This window comes from Dreissena polymorpha, chromosome 13, assembly GCF_020536995.1.
Source record: "Dreissena polymorpha isolate Duluth1 chromosome 13, UMN_Dpol_1.0, whole genome shotgun sequence".
NCBI lineage: Eukaryota > Metazoa > Mollusca > Bivalvia > Myida > Dreissenidae > Dreissena > Dreissena polymorpha.
Window position 1 is genome coordinate 9150970 of NC_068367.1, and position 15238 is coordinate 9166207.

The window sequence follows — 15238 nt, forward strand, 5'->3', positions numbered from 1 at the left end:
GGGGGTTCCTCCGCGCCTTAGGCTGCATTATGTATGGACTCGGAGTGTAAGCCAGCACTCCTTCCTAAGTAACTTACTAGACCCACTAAACGAATTTTGAACTTCAACTGCAATTTGCAGCTATTTGGGTTTTAATGAAAGGCATCTATATTTTGGAGTGGTTTTGTGCTGTCGGAGTGCCATATTATCCCAAGGAAAAAAAAACACTTTTATGTCATTCACTAACAAAGCTCACAGGCGCCTGTAATGGGGAATAACCCGAGTTGCCGAGGTGAGAACAGCGTGTACCATTTATTGTGCTAACCGTACATCATAATATCATATATCACACAGGTGGTTAGCGTGTGGCTATGATATTAGTTTCTGAAATCATCATTTTTAATGATAATATATATATTTGATAGAGACTATTTTTTTTCAGAAAAGTTGGTTGTTCGTTATAATATGATTATTTAGCATTGAAAATGACGTTTTCACTAATTAAAGTGATATTATGGGCATTTTGCACTGTTGAGTTGAGCTGAAAAGAGTTAACAGGTCAAAAGAGCTAGTTAAAATGTGGTTACTGATCAATTATCTGTAACTCATCTTGCTTCCAGTTGTTTATAAAAATATATTTTATATTCGATATTCTTACGTGACCCACCCAGTCCTGTAAGCCGAATTGATCCGTAAAACAAAATTGTGTCTTTGTGCCGTATGAACGAATCTGCACTAAAACTAAATTTAGGTTCAAATCGTACATGCATGATCAGTTGTCAAACGAAAGTACGGTTGATATTCAAATGCATTATTTTTCTCTTTCCGTTATACTGTTTTAGTATGTTGATGCTGCATTAACAAATATAAGTGGATATATAGTGAAAACACCAAAAATAAACAACGATTGCGATAGACACCTATAAACTGTTAGATGCCCATAATATCACTTTAATATCATAGCCACACGCTAACCACCTGTGATTTATCATGCAAGTATACTTATATCACTGCTAATGACATATGGTGACATAAACGTCCAACGGGACGGGAGCTGACACTGTATTTGTTATTATCCATATGTTTATTTACTGAGTAGCAAACCCATGTCGCAGTAATAAACTTAATTATATAAATTGCCTCCCTTAACAGTTGTGCTATAACGCGATTTCTCAACAATAACAATAACAAACACATACAAGCGCTTAAAAGTATTGATGACCGCGCAGGAATGGTAATCATTTCTTACGCATGTCTCGAACACGAGACACCGTATGATTTATATCATAAACAAACCATAGAGAGGAGCTTGCTTAAATTTTATATTGCTCACTACCACTCTGTGTTCTTTTCTCACAGGAGTGCTGCAGAATGGAACGTATCCCGCGTCTCGAGGACTGACGACATCTACATGATCCAGTTTTATGCAGGTACTTATCGCTGACATCACATCCACACTTGATATAGAAGGCGTATTGTCTGTCTAAAGGTGCATTCTCCCATTATATACTTACCAGTACTACAGCATGTACTGCAACGTTACTAGTATAGATCTACCGACCTTTTACCGTGTATTGCTATTTTCTTGTTCAATCATTCCGGTATGAATAACGGAGGCTAAGACAAGTTGCATATTTGTAATTTGAGTCGCGTCATGCGAAAGTAGATCTTATGTCGGCCAGCGTAGCTTCAGACAAGCCTGCACAATCGCGCACTATGGTCAGAAGCTACCCTGTTCGCTTATGACACCATGCAGTATTGCTGACAGGGTAGCTCCTTACCAGACTGCGCGATTGCACAGAATGTACTGGAGCTACGCTCATCGCATATGGCATACGACTCATTTAGCTCCTGACCAGACTGCGAGATTGCACAGACTGCACTGGAGCTACGCTGATCGCATATGGCATACGACTCAATTATGCTCGATTTATAGTTAACATTGCATTATTTAGTTACCACTGCCATCTGTGTCTACATAATGCTTGACATGTATAGCCTATTGAGATCAGTCTCTCTGTTAACAAGTGTTTTCTTGTATCAGACATCTCTAGCCTGAGCCCAACTCAGGGAGGCACGGAGGGTGGCACGCTGCTTACAATCAACGGCGACTTATTTGAGACAGCAGGACCTCTCTCCACTTACAGACCTCTAGAAGTCTACGTCGGAGGTATGTGAACAATATCTGACGCAACACAAACAAATGAGACGCTTAACTGTTAACTTGTGGCCAATACGGTCATGTATGACCTCTCTGAAACACTCACTATTCGAAAAAAACGATGAACAGATGTCTTTGTTGACAACAACTTGCTGTATACTAATTATTTCATGTATAATCTTTTGAAGTAATCACCAATTTACCGGACGTATTTGCATTTGCGTCAACTTGACAAATATTGTCAGTGTGTACCGTATAAATTTAAGTTTGTAAGTCTGTAAGAATCCTCGTGAGCGCATGCTGTATTATAAGACATATCAAATTGCAACAGTTGAGCTGAAAATACTATGAATAAATACCTTGCATTTCTTATAAGTTCAAGTGGTTGGAGTTTCAGCAATTCATGTGATAGTGTTAATGCGTCTTAGTTGAAGTAACTGCAAATAAAGTAGAAGAAAATTATGAGGTACCTGCAAAAATTTTGTATTAACGTTAGTTACTTTTTTGCAGGGGAGGAATGCAAGATCCAGGAAGTGGTGAAAGACAGCTATGTAACATGCCTTACCCCTGCCAAGCCTGTAGCCAAGTCTGTGTACAGAGGTAGAAAACGTCGTCATGACATCTTATGAGTAGACTGCAGGTCTTTTTTCTACTGCTAAAAAGGGTCCGATAGACGGACATGTTCCCAAGACGATATAATATTCTTACTAGAAAATTCCAAATTGCAAAAAATGTAGTATTGTTTTCTCAAAAAGCCAAGTACTTCTATAGAACTCTTTATTAAGTACATATATATTTCCATAGAAATTCATGACATCAACTTAAATAATGAAATTTTTATTTTATTATTATTTTGTACAAGATACCCGTATAGTTTTAAAGGCAGCACATTTCCAAAGGTGTATTATTGTTTCTTGTCACAGTTCAACATCTTTTGAGCTTTATGAATCGCTCCATTTTAAAATAAAAATTCATACATAATAACTGTAATCAATGCAAACGAATGTAGAACAAAGTACACCCCTAGACTTTTATTGTTACTCTATGAATCAGTTTTTGTCGTACCTGTAACATGTTTGACAATATGTAACAATATGCAATCCATTCTTGTTTCCAGGAAACAGAGGTGTCACTGTGGAGGTGTTTGGCACCAGCACGTTCACCAGCAACGCAGACGCTATCTCCTCGACCGCTGCACCAAGCGCCAACCTTCACCTTGATGAGACGAGGCTGTGTGGTGGCGCGCACTCCGACAAGTGGCGCCGCATGAAGGGAATATTTGTCGCCGCATGGGATGGAAAGTTCCAGTTCCAGATGCAAGCGACACCTGGCGGTGCGGTCAAGGCTGATGGGGTAGGCTTTAGGCTTGAGCTAGGCATAGAAGCCAACATTATTGTCATGGTTGCAATGGTTACCAACACTTTTTTCAATGCTTCTTGTAGAGAAGACAAATAAGCTTTATTATAGTACATTTGAAATGATACATATTTTTCACAAAAGTGCCAATTCGTATGAATTCGATTTATTTTATCTACAGATTGCTATCAGAATACATGTTTATAGTTGAAAAATTGACATGGGTTATAATTTCACAAATGCATGTCTGTACGCTATGCATTTATTCTTTAAAGTTAGTACAGCGCTTTTATTTTTAGCCTACCTGAGCACAATATATTACATTTGCAATTATGCTTTGCACACATTAGGGAAACCATGAAACAAATGTATACCAATAGACATATTACTTACAGTACAACCTTCTTGAGACAACGGGAGCGGTGGCATACGGGCAGTTGATGGACTTGAAAAAAGGCGATGAGTAAGTATTGAATGATGGTGCAAAGTGTTTTTAAAGTGTTTTCTTTTGTGAAATATTTATTTTTGTTAAATTGCGTTATTTCAAATCTGGATTTTTTTAATTTGTGAATTGAACAATTGCTATATACAATCAGCATAAAACTAAAACAGCATGCAAGTAACTCGCAGTATGTTCAAGTTTTATTCTGTTTGATGCTAATCAGTTCCTACGGGTTGGACATGAAAGCTTTAAAACTTGAATCTCCTAAGAAATTTTAATTTACTTTGAGTTTCTAAGGGACTACAAAGTGTCAATACGCATATCTGCGTGGTAAATGCATAATTATCTGATCAGAATGCAGGGTGAAAGTGAAAATGCCAATTTTGTAATAATTTACAAATTTAATAAGGAACATATGAAACATGCATTACAGGAATGTTATTTTATATAATAAATGTAATGTAATTAAACCAGGAAGGTTCATATTTCCCCAGGGTGCCGTTTGTGGCAGTGGCAGCCCCGTCCACGGACCCGGCCGCTTGTGCTGAGGTGCGGATGGCTCACATGAATACCAAGTTCAGCAACAGCATGATCGGACGTGCAATGGACGAGAAACAAAGATTGGTGTTCACATCTACTGTCGTAAACGAAGTACAGGTATTGTGCAGCGCAAATCTTGTTTTAGTTTAAACTTATTTATTTTAGTTTGATTGCACTGCAAGCCGAAGTTTAATTGAAACACTCTCCAGTCTATTTCCTAGGTAGAACTAGTACGTGGTGTATTTGGGGGAGACATAAAGAATGCTTTCAAATGCTTCCATGGCAGCAAACCCATGACCTCCTGGTTGCTAGGTGGACACCATACCCACTAAGCATCGGCGATCTTTAAAACATTGTCTCAGCTCACCCCAGCAGGTATAGAGAATAACGTTGAGCTATTCTTGTCAGTTGTTTTCTGACCTAACTCCCTATGTTTGTCGATTATTTACTTAAAAAAACATTGGCTCTGAAATCACTTGGTGGTAATTGACATTATTTCAGGTTTATATCTTGATTCATATGGGTTCATCTGCCCAGCATCACTCCTATAGTACATCCTACTCACATACAAGAATTATCAACCATTTTTGTAATCAAGGTATAAATGGGGTCCAATAAAAGAACACCAGATCCATTTTAACAGCTTAGAGATAACTGTCTAGAGATTACAGTTATTGTCCAATCTTCCTGTTCAGAATATAAATCACAATGACATCAGCGCTGAATTCGAAACTGGCTTGTGTCAGTCAAACACTAGGTCCTAAGTGAAATTGACTAAAAGCAATGAAACTCTATTTGTCATATTATTGCTGAATCTTTATTAAACTTAGTCAGATAATTATTGTTATACCATATATTCACGTGAGAAGCTTAGGGCCCTCAGTGATGTGCTTATGATAACTTTATGTAGTAAATTAATAATGACGAGCCATGCGATGACCTCACAATTAGGATAGAAAAAAAACAAGCATACTTTAAAGTTAGGTGAGCAACACAGGGCCATCTATGGTCTCTTTAGGAATTGGTAGACAGCCCAAAAAGCAAAAAGTAAAGGTAACTCCTGGCCAAAAATAGTAATTTTATACCATAAACCATTTTCAGACGGTATCCCTGAGCGTCAGTAAGCGTGCTGCTACCCAAGAAAAGCAAAAGATATGTGACCCGGCTGGGGAGAGTTTCCAGCTCTGTATCTACAATGTGTGCACAGGTATGCAAACTGTATGATTTACATCATAAGACATTTTTTGTTACACCAGTCCACAGAGTTTTACATGTGGAACACCTTGGAGCCATGTTTTGGGCGTCTATAGCTTCAATTATGCAGTTGTGCATCGCTTTGCCAAAAGCCACAAACATTTTTTTTGTTGCAACTGCAATTTTTTTTGGTTTTTACTCACACCAAAAATGCACATATGTCATAACAAAATAATAAGAGATCATGAAAACAAATCAACAGTGATGTGTGCCATGGGCTGTTTGTTAAATTATTAATTAAGGAAGAACAATGCAACTTGTTTTCTGGTTGCTTCAATTGAAATAATTAAAAATATAACTTTGATCAGGTAACTATATTTGAAAACGAAACATTTCTGTACATAACCAATTTTGTGTGAAGTCCACATGCAGAAAGCTCAATATACCGGTAGCACTCACAATGGTTGATTGTTTGTGCTCATGCCTGCCTCCAAGCTTGTCCAGGCTTTATCATTCATCATGCAATTTAAAAATTACTTACCACAAATTACCAGCGCCATAACACAAGTTGTTGCCTATAATACTTGTGTTCCTGCCTCAAAGGTCAAAGTTCCTAATTTTTCCATAAAACAGTTGTTCCTGACTGAATTGTTTTTCTTCTGAATAATGCAATTTTTAACAGTTTGCCACAAATAGCGTTCATAAATTGTGACACATTCAACACCTGTCCCCATGCTGCAAAGGTTGAGGTCTCACTAAAAGTCAAATGTCGACATAAAACATCTTGACCAAAAAGAATATTTGTCATTCATATTGCAATTTTAAAATAACTTGCCACATGCAAGCACAAATTTCAAATTTGGTCATACGACAATATGTCTGGACTGTTACCGTGTCATTCACCATGCAATTAAATAATATACCACAAATGTGTGCCATGAGAGGATGATATGTCACAAATAGTATCAGTCTTCGTACCTCAAAGGAAAAAGTTTATCTTAAGGGTCAAAAGTTAAATGTGGGCACAAAAAACAACTTGTCCAGACTGTAACTTCATCATACATCATGCAAGTTTATAATAAGTTAAAAGAAATGGTCACCATGGGGAGAAGGTGTGTCACCCTTTGGGCATAAGTCAAGGTCACACTAAATGTCAAAGGTAAAGCATATGCATTGTGTGACTTGTTACATAAATACAAGCATAATTGGTAATGGGCACAACATATTGCTAAGAGGCATCTAGTTAGTTGTAACATATAATACAAAACAAGACACTGGGCAGTTGCATTAAAGATTTCACACCTGCCAAGCAAATTTTACTGTTTTCATCTCAGAATCTGCCACATTTTCCGCTGGTGACATCGCTGAGAAGCTGAACAAATTGCCATTCTTGGCCAGTGGGGAGACCTTCACGGCAACAGAAAACGCCAACTGCATTGACATCTTGTTCCAGTCAGAACGAGGTACTTGTGGCTTTGAAATTGCAATCATGTCACATTTAAAGGGCAAGTAATTCTTAAAGCCACAACAGATCAGTTGTATGGCAAGCGGTTCGACATATAATCCCAAGAACTAGGTTTCTCATGAGAACCTAGGTTCTCGCTTGAAGATTGCACATGGCTGCAAGAACCCAAGTTTTCAAATGAGAACCTAGGTTTTCATGAGAAACTAGGTTCTCAGTGTATGTATTTCTGTGGCATTTAATAACAAATGCTGGTAAAATGTTTCCCAATCGGCTCTTAAACAAACAACCTGAGACAAGGGTTAGTCTGTTAATTTGCTATGTGTAAGTTAAGTAAATGTGTTATCATATTTTACTTCTTTTACAAGGGGCGATGGTTGTTAGACGAGTAAATGAAATAAATAATGTTTTGCAAAAGTTTACGGTGGCATAGAGGTGACATTCACTCCTCTTTTTTCTATCTCGTGGCCACGAGTTAGCTAAGTCGGAATCTCGAGATCTCGAAATAGAAAAAAGCACTCCTCTTTTTTTCTGTCTCGTGGCCACGAGTTAGCTAAGTCGCGATCTTGAGATCTCGAAATAGAAAAAAGCACTCCTCTTTTTTCTATTAAAGAGGAGAGAATTTTCGTTATCTCGAGATCCCGAGTTAGTCAGCCAATCAAATTTTGCGTAACATGTGTAAATATTCTGTATGCATATATATAGCTGGTCAAGGCAGGCAAGGCTCTGATATAGCATAACATACTACTATAAGTACTACTATTACTACTACTACTACTGCTGCTGCTGTTGTTGTTGTTGCTGCTGTTACTACTACTACTACTACTTCTACAACTACTACTACTACTACTACTACTACTACTGCTACTACTACAAAAACAACAGCTACTACTACTGCTACTACTACTACTTCTACTACTACTACTACTACTACTATTACTACAACTGCTACTGCTGTTACTGCTCTTCCTCCTCCTACTACTACTGCTACTTCTGCTGCTGCTGTTGCTAGTAGTAGAAGTAGTAGTAGTAGTAGTCGTCATCGTCGTCATAGTAGTAGTCGTAGTCGTCCGTCGGTTGTCGTCCGGTTGTCATTTGGTCGTCTGTCGGTCGTCCATCGTCCGTCCTCCGGTCGTGGTCCATCGGTCGTCCAACCGGCGGCGTCCATCAGTCGGTCGTCCGTCTTCGTCGTAGTTGAATAGGTAAAAGTAGTAGTAGTAGTAGTAGTAGTAGTAGTAGTAGTAGGAGTAGTAGTAGTAGTAGTAGTAGTAGTAGTAGTAGTAGTAGTAGTAGTAGTAGTAGTAGTAGTAGTAGTAGTAGTAGTAGTGGTAGTAGTTGTCATAGTATTAGTAGTAGTAATAGTAGTAGTAGTAGTAGGAGTAGTTGTAGTAGTAGTAGTAGAAGTAGAAGTAGTAGTAGTAGTGGTAGTAGTAGTAGTAGTAGTAGTTGTAGTAGTAACAGCAGCAACAACAATAGCAGCAGTAGTAGTAGTAGTAATAGTAGTACTTATAGAAGTATGTTATGTTATATCAGAGCCTTGCCTGCTTTGACCAGCTATATGTATGCATACAGAATATTTACACATGTTAAGCAAAATTTGATTGGCTGACTAACTCGGGATCTCGAGATAATGAAAATTCTCTCCTCTTTTATAGAAAAAAGAGGAGTGCTTTTTTCTATTTCGAGATCTCAAGATCCCGACTTAGCTAACTCGTGGCCAAGAGATAGAAAAAAGAGGAGTGAATGTCTCCTCTATGCCACCGTAAACGTTTATGAAATAAAACAGATAAAAGATAACAGAACATTATTCTCATGGGTTGCTTGCTTACTTTAAACCTATGTATTTTAATTGATTGGATTGAAAGACTTATAGGCTTATTAAAACAATATTAAGTCCATTTCCTGGATATTACCAGTACTTGGCATTTTTTTGAGGGAAGATCTAAGGAAAGTTCTGAAAGGGGGGATCAAACCCGGACACCTGATGCACAAATCCATGATTACCTCAATATTGCTTTTTGTCAATAATCAATTGCTTTACTTTCCCAATCGCCAGGCAACATACCCCAGCTAGAGGTCGTCATGTCAGGGTCAATGTCCGTCTCCACGGTGACAGAAGGTGCTGCCAGTGGCAATGTGTTCTCATTCATGTTCAATGGAGTCCCTAGCCAGCCTATCACTTACAATGCTACGGACACTGCAGCCACGGCAACCGCAGTAAGTACATTTATTTAAATTTTTAAACCTATTTAGTTTTTTGCTAGATTCCATTGCAAACCTACGACTCATTTAAACGCTCTTGAGTCCGTTTCCTGGATAGAACCAGTACTTGGTGTCTTGGTCGGGGTGGGGTGGGATGTTCAAGAATGCTCCAACAGTTAGGATTGAACCAGTGACCTCCCAGTTGCTAGGCCGACAGCATTTTTACTACTATGTGACTGCAAGGTCTGCTCAAATTGTGAGGAAGAGTTTAGGTATTGAAGGCTTATTTTAATTTTTTTTTGAAGAGGTCTTAGCTTTTCTATTAAGTAAAATATTACAGATTGTTTGATGTGAACAAGTAAGCGACCAAGCATGTTTATTATTGTAAGGTAATTGTTACCAATGCAAAACTTGAATGTAATACCCAATGCAATGTTTTAAATTCTTATGTTGTCTTTTATCTTTTAAGTAAAATACAATATTTACATGGTTCAGTATTTCAACCTGATTAATATGATACGGATTAAGCACCTTAAAACGCAGACATGCGATGAAAAACTAAAAGTGCACAGAAACTCAAAATGAAATTGTGCTGATCCCATTACTTTGAACTCTTAATCTTGAGCAGTTCAACACGTGAACATCACATCTGATATGAGCCCCAAAATTGGGTCTTACTGCAACTTAATTGAGCAGGCCGATTTAGAGCTACGCCTTCTTCATATATCACAAGACCCAAAATTGGGTTTTACTGCAACTAAATTGAGCAGGCTGATTAAGAGCTACGCCTTCTTCATATATCACAAGACTCATAATTGGGTCTTACTGCAACTTAATTGAGCAGGCTGATTTAGAGCTATGCCTTCTTCATATATCACAAGACCCAAAATTGGGTCTTACTGCAACTAAATTGAGCAAGCTGATTTAGAGCTACGCCTTCTTCATATATCACAAGACCCATAATTGGGTCTTACTGCAACTTAATTGAGCAGGCTGATTTAGAGCTACGCCTTCTTCATATATCACAAGACCCATAATAGGGTCTTACTGCAACTTAATTGAGCAGGCTGATTTAGAGCTACGCCTTCTTCATATATCACAAGACTCATAATTGGGTCTTACTGCAACTTAATTGAGCAGGCTGATTTAGAGCTATGCCTTCTTCATATATCACAAGACCCATAATTGGGTTTTACTGCAACTTAATTGAGCAGGCTGATTTAGAGCTACGCCTTCTTCATATATCACAAGACCCATTGATGCAGCTCATATGCAACTAGCATTTTTATTGGTTAACATGCTTTGATCACACTCCTACAGAAATTGACAATATTTGAACTAAAGGGCCTGTGTTTCTCATTTCATGTCCCAGCCTCATTTTAATAATTTTAATTAAAAAGATATTATTATTGCCTAATAAACACATGCATTGTAAAATAGGCCAGTTATGTAAATGTAGTCAGTTGATGATGCCTCCCTTGTTTATGACCTCAGTTGATGGTGCCAACCATGTAAATCTCCTCAGTTAATGGTGCCTACCTTGTAAATGTCCTCAGTTGATGGTGGCAAGCTTGTAAATGTCCTCAGTTGATGGTGGCAAGCTTGTAAATGTCCTCAGTTGATGGTGGCAAGCTTGTAAATGTCCTCAGTTGATGGTGGCAAGCTTGTTAATGTCCTCAGTTGATGGTGGCAAGCTTGTAAATGTCCTCAGTTGATGGTGGCAAGCTTGTAAATGTCCTCAGTTGATGGTGCCTACCTTGTAAATGTCCTCAGTTGATGGTGGCAAGCTTGTAAATGTCATCAGTTGATGATGCAGCACATGTAATTGTCCTCAGTTGATGGTTCCACACTAGTAAATGTACTCAGTTGGTGGTGCCAACCTAGTAAATGTTCTAGCTAATGATGCCTCTCTTGTAAATATCCTACGTTGATGGTGTCCCCCTGTTACTCATCTCTATCAGATCTAGAATTAGCTAAAGAAACTTCAGCATACAGTTTATATTATAGTACTGACAGATCTGTTAAGTCCTGCCAGTCAAAAATCATTAAAAGCGACATTTAAAGTTATGGTAGCCAGAACAAATCTAGAATAAAAATTATACATTATTTTACAGTTTGATAACAAAATGCATTACAGCAATTTCATGAAAACCGATTAGTTCTGACAATGTACATGTGACATGGGATGACAAAACATAACAACCATCTCTACATTGTCAACAGATGCAGACTGCCTTGAAGGAGATGTTTGGTGTGCGATGCCCAACTAAGTTCATTACCCCAGTGAATGGTTTCTATGATGGTTTTGAGAATGGCGCAACGGGAACCACTACTGAAGTGGCTGCATTCTGCGGGCGATACTCCCTCATGAATACGGAAAACATTTACAGCACAGGCGCAGGGAAACTAATATCCGGAAAACATGTTTGTAACATTTCAGTAAAATATTGTAACTTAAGTGTATCATAAATAAAATATAAAACATAACAAACCAGGAGATCATTGCTTGTTTGAACCACTGGAGATCATTGCTTGTTTGAACCAGGAGATCATTGCTTTTTTGAACCAAGACTGTTATTTGTTTTCTTGAATGTCTGCTTGTCTGTGTTGTGTTATGCAAATGAAGTTATTTCTGTCAGTTTAGATAGAAACACAGTGAAAGGGTGTTTTTATAAATAAAACATGTAGTATGCCTACCATTTACTACAGAAACAAGATGTAGTGTGGCATGCAAATGTTGTTATAAATTTGGTAAATCATATTTTGAGTGTCATTCTATTTTCTGTTCTCAATACTATTAATGATTGGTTTCACTGTGAAAGCTCATTTTATCAAAAAGATTGATCATATGAGTTGTGTTCTGAGAAAACTGGGCATAATGCATAATGCATGTGCGTAAAGTGTCATCCCAGAATAGCCTGTGCAGACTGCACAGGCTAATGAGGGACGACACTTTCCGCTTGTAGGACATTTTTCGTTTCAATTGAGTCTCTTCTTAGCAAAAATCCAATTTAGGTGGAAAGTTTCGTCCCTGATTAGCCTGTGTGGACTGCACAGGCTAATCTGGGACGGCACTTTACGCACATGCATTAAACCCAGTTTTCTCAGAACATGACTCATATATTATGACCTCTTTTTCAGTTTTGCTTTGCTGTGAAAGGCCTTGATAACAACAAGATCTACTTGAAATTTAACGAAATGCTAACAAACAGAGGAACATGGACCACCTTCACCCCTTTCCTGGTGTAAGACTTGTTTTCGTGATACTTATGTAGTTCGCAACACATGCATAAATGAGAATTGTGATATGTATGCTAGCTATGTTATGTTAACACTACTGAAATCTCGAATTGGTCACTAAATCGTCAAAGTGGCTACTAAAATTTATCTTAATTATTTTATAATAAAGCATATGTTCACACTGCCTGATCTGAATTTATAAATAACATGCATTTTGGATAGATTTCTCAGTGCCAACATAGGCTAGTATACATGTTTTCTTTTATCATCATGGTGTACCTCTGGGAGGAATAAAACATGGCTTTTGGTTTGTCTTTATGAACAGTTATTCCATTCCAGATTATGGGGATAAACTGAAGTACATTTTCATCTTTTTATAACTTATTTGGGCCACAAGAACTGTGAGTTTTTGTCATGACATTATTTTTAAGGATTTTGTTGAGCATAACCCTCACATAATGAGTTGTGACTGCACTCTGTATGGAGTTATGGCCCTTTATTTCTATACTTGATTGTCAAGCGAAGACATCGAAGACTAAGAAAGCTCACAACCCTTATTCATGATTAGAAAGATCTCATGGAAGTTAAGTGCATGGTGCAAGAGCATTAATTTTACGCTGTTATACTTTTGGATCTATTGCTGATTGTTAACTCTGTCAGTGCAGGAACCGAATTTTGAAGGCCTTTGCAAACAGTTTGGATCCAGATGAGACGCCACAGAAAGTGGCGTCTCATCAAAATCCAAACTGTTTGCTATTCTGATAGTATTCTTTGAAAATAATTGAAGAAAATGCTAATTTTAGAAATTGAGCAGACGACATTTTAGCAGACGACAAATTTCCCAGCATGCAAAGGGTAAATGCTAATACTTGATTTTTGTAATGTGGGAACATGATGATACTAGTATTCCCAACATGTTCGTTCAACGGAAGATCAGACCAGGGATTTCAATAGCTTGGGAAAACCAGGAGTCATAATCCCGTGCTCAAAATGTTCAGGGGTCAAAATACTGAAGTGTAGATGTTTTGTTGCCCAATATCTGTTGACTGCTCTACAAATGTTGCTTTGTATAACTTTAAGTATATATTTCTGAGTAAACAAAATCCGTAAAAAAAGCTTTCCATAAACAATTACCAGTGAATGATAAGAACGGAAGACATGTGATGGGGAAGGTTTATGTTTATTTCAGAATCCCATACGTCTTTATTTCTGATTTATCAGTGAAAACAAATTACTGCTTTATTTCTGATTTATAAGAGAAAACAAACTACTGATAAAAGGAGCCTTGTTCTGAGAAAACTGGGCTTAATGCATGTGCGTAAAGTGTCATCCCAGATTAGCCTGTGCAGTCCGCCTAAACCTGATTTTTGATATGGAGGGACTTCCTTGAAACTAAAAATACCATAAAAGCGGAAAGTGTCGTCCCTGATTAGCCTGTGTGGACTGCACAGTCTAACCTGGGACGACACTTTACGCACATGCATTAAGCCCTGTTTTCTCAGAACGTGGCTCAAAGTATTCCCGATTTATCAGAGAGAACACTTGGACTGGAATCAATGACGATAACAACACCTGGGTCTACACCTGTGTCAGCCTGGAAGCTGTCTTCAGGAAAGCATGGCCTGCGGTTATAAACTACGCCGACTTCACGCTTGTACAGGTGAAACTGGAGATGACAGATCCCACCAACGACTTCTATGTAGACAATGTCATGATCACTAGCAACCCTGTCTTATCCACTGGTAGGTGTTAACTACTTTTTTATACTTTACTATAGTGATGAAAGTGTCCACTGGGTACTATACCCTCACAAGTGTGGTTTTAAACTTTGCATATCAAATCATGCACTTCTTACCCATTTTAAAGTCCATAAAGCTAACGTCAGAGTGCTGTCTTTAATTAGGATTATTCTAATATTCAAATAATTCGTTTTCACAAGTTGGGACTCATTAATTCATGAATGTAGGGGAAATAAGACCAATTGCTTGAAAAATGTGTGAGCATGATGTACTTGTAGACAAGTTGACAAAGCTGCGCATGCCAGGTGCTCAGCCCAGTTTTATAGAATCCGATCCCAAGTTCACCATGGCCGATGTCACTGTAACGTATGATGTAGCGAAGTCCAACTATGTGGTTACCATGAAACCCAATGAATGCGGTCACAACTTCAGGCCCTTGACTGTAGATGATGCACAGGTATGTACATTGATAACACAATACATTTTTACATTGATGATGCAAGACATCAATGACATAAACATTCATAACAGCAGACATTGATCGCATGAGACATTTTTGGCACAAAACAATTGTAACTCCAGAAATGTGTAATACAAGTCTTTTGTGACACAATATATTGATAACACAATACAATTATAGCACAGAATATTGATAACACAACACATTGATAATATAAGACATTTATAACACAACACATTCATAAGACTTTACATTGATGGCACAAGACACTGAAACAAAAGACATTAAAATAAGAAGACATTGATGTAAGAAGACATTGATATAAGAAGACATTGATGTAAGAGGACATTTACGGCACAATACATTGATATAAGAAGACAATCATGACACAATACATTGATATATGAAGACATTCATGGCACAAGACATTGATATAAGAAGAAATTCATGGAACAAGACACTG

The 15238-nt window shown here is 37.8% G+C and overlaps 1 protein-coding gene across 4 annotated transcripts in view; it reads left to right on the forward strand.

The window, feature by feature from the left end:
• Positions 1 to 15238, forward strand: part of LOC127854920 (fibrocystin-L-like) — a 98368-nt gene that overhangs the window by 20421 nt on the left and 62709 nt on the right. For all 4 annotated transcript variants that reach the window (XM_052390026.1, XM_052390025.1, XM_052390028.1 and 1 more), the window contains exons 9-21: positions 1339 to 1409; positions 2024 to 2149; positions 2651 to 2740; positions 3258 to 3493; positions 3892 to 3959; positions 4433 to 4595; positions 5580 to 5685; positions 7007 to 7135; positions 9191 to 9351; positions 11560 to 11760; positions 12478 to 12581; positions 14110 to 14318; positions 14594 to 14772. In XM_052390026.1, coding sequence (XP_052245986.1) covers positions 1339 to 1409; positions 2024 to 2149; positions 2651 to 2740; positions 3258 to 3493; positions 3892 to 3959; positions 4433 to 4595; positions 5580 to 5685; positions 7007 to 7135; positions 9191 to 9351; positions 11560 to 11760; positions 12478 to 12581; positions 14110 to 14318; positions 14594 to 14772 — 1843 coding nt within the window. The remainder of the gene's footprint in view (positions 1 to 1338; positions 1410 to 2023; positions 2150 to 2650; positions 2741 to 3257; positions 3494 to 3891; positions 3960 to 4432; positions 4596 to 5579; positions 5686 to 7006; positions 7136 to 9190; positions 9352 to 11559; positions 11761 to 12477; positions 12582 to 14109; positions 14319 to 14593; positions 14773 to 15238) is intronic.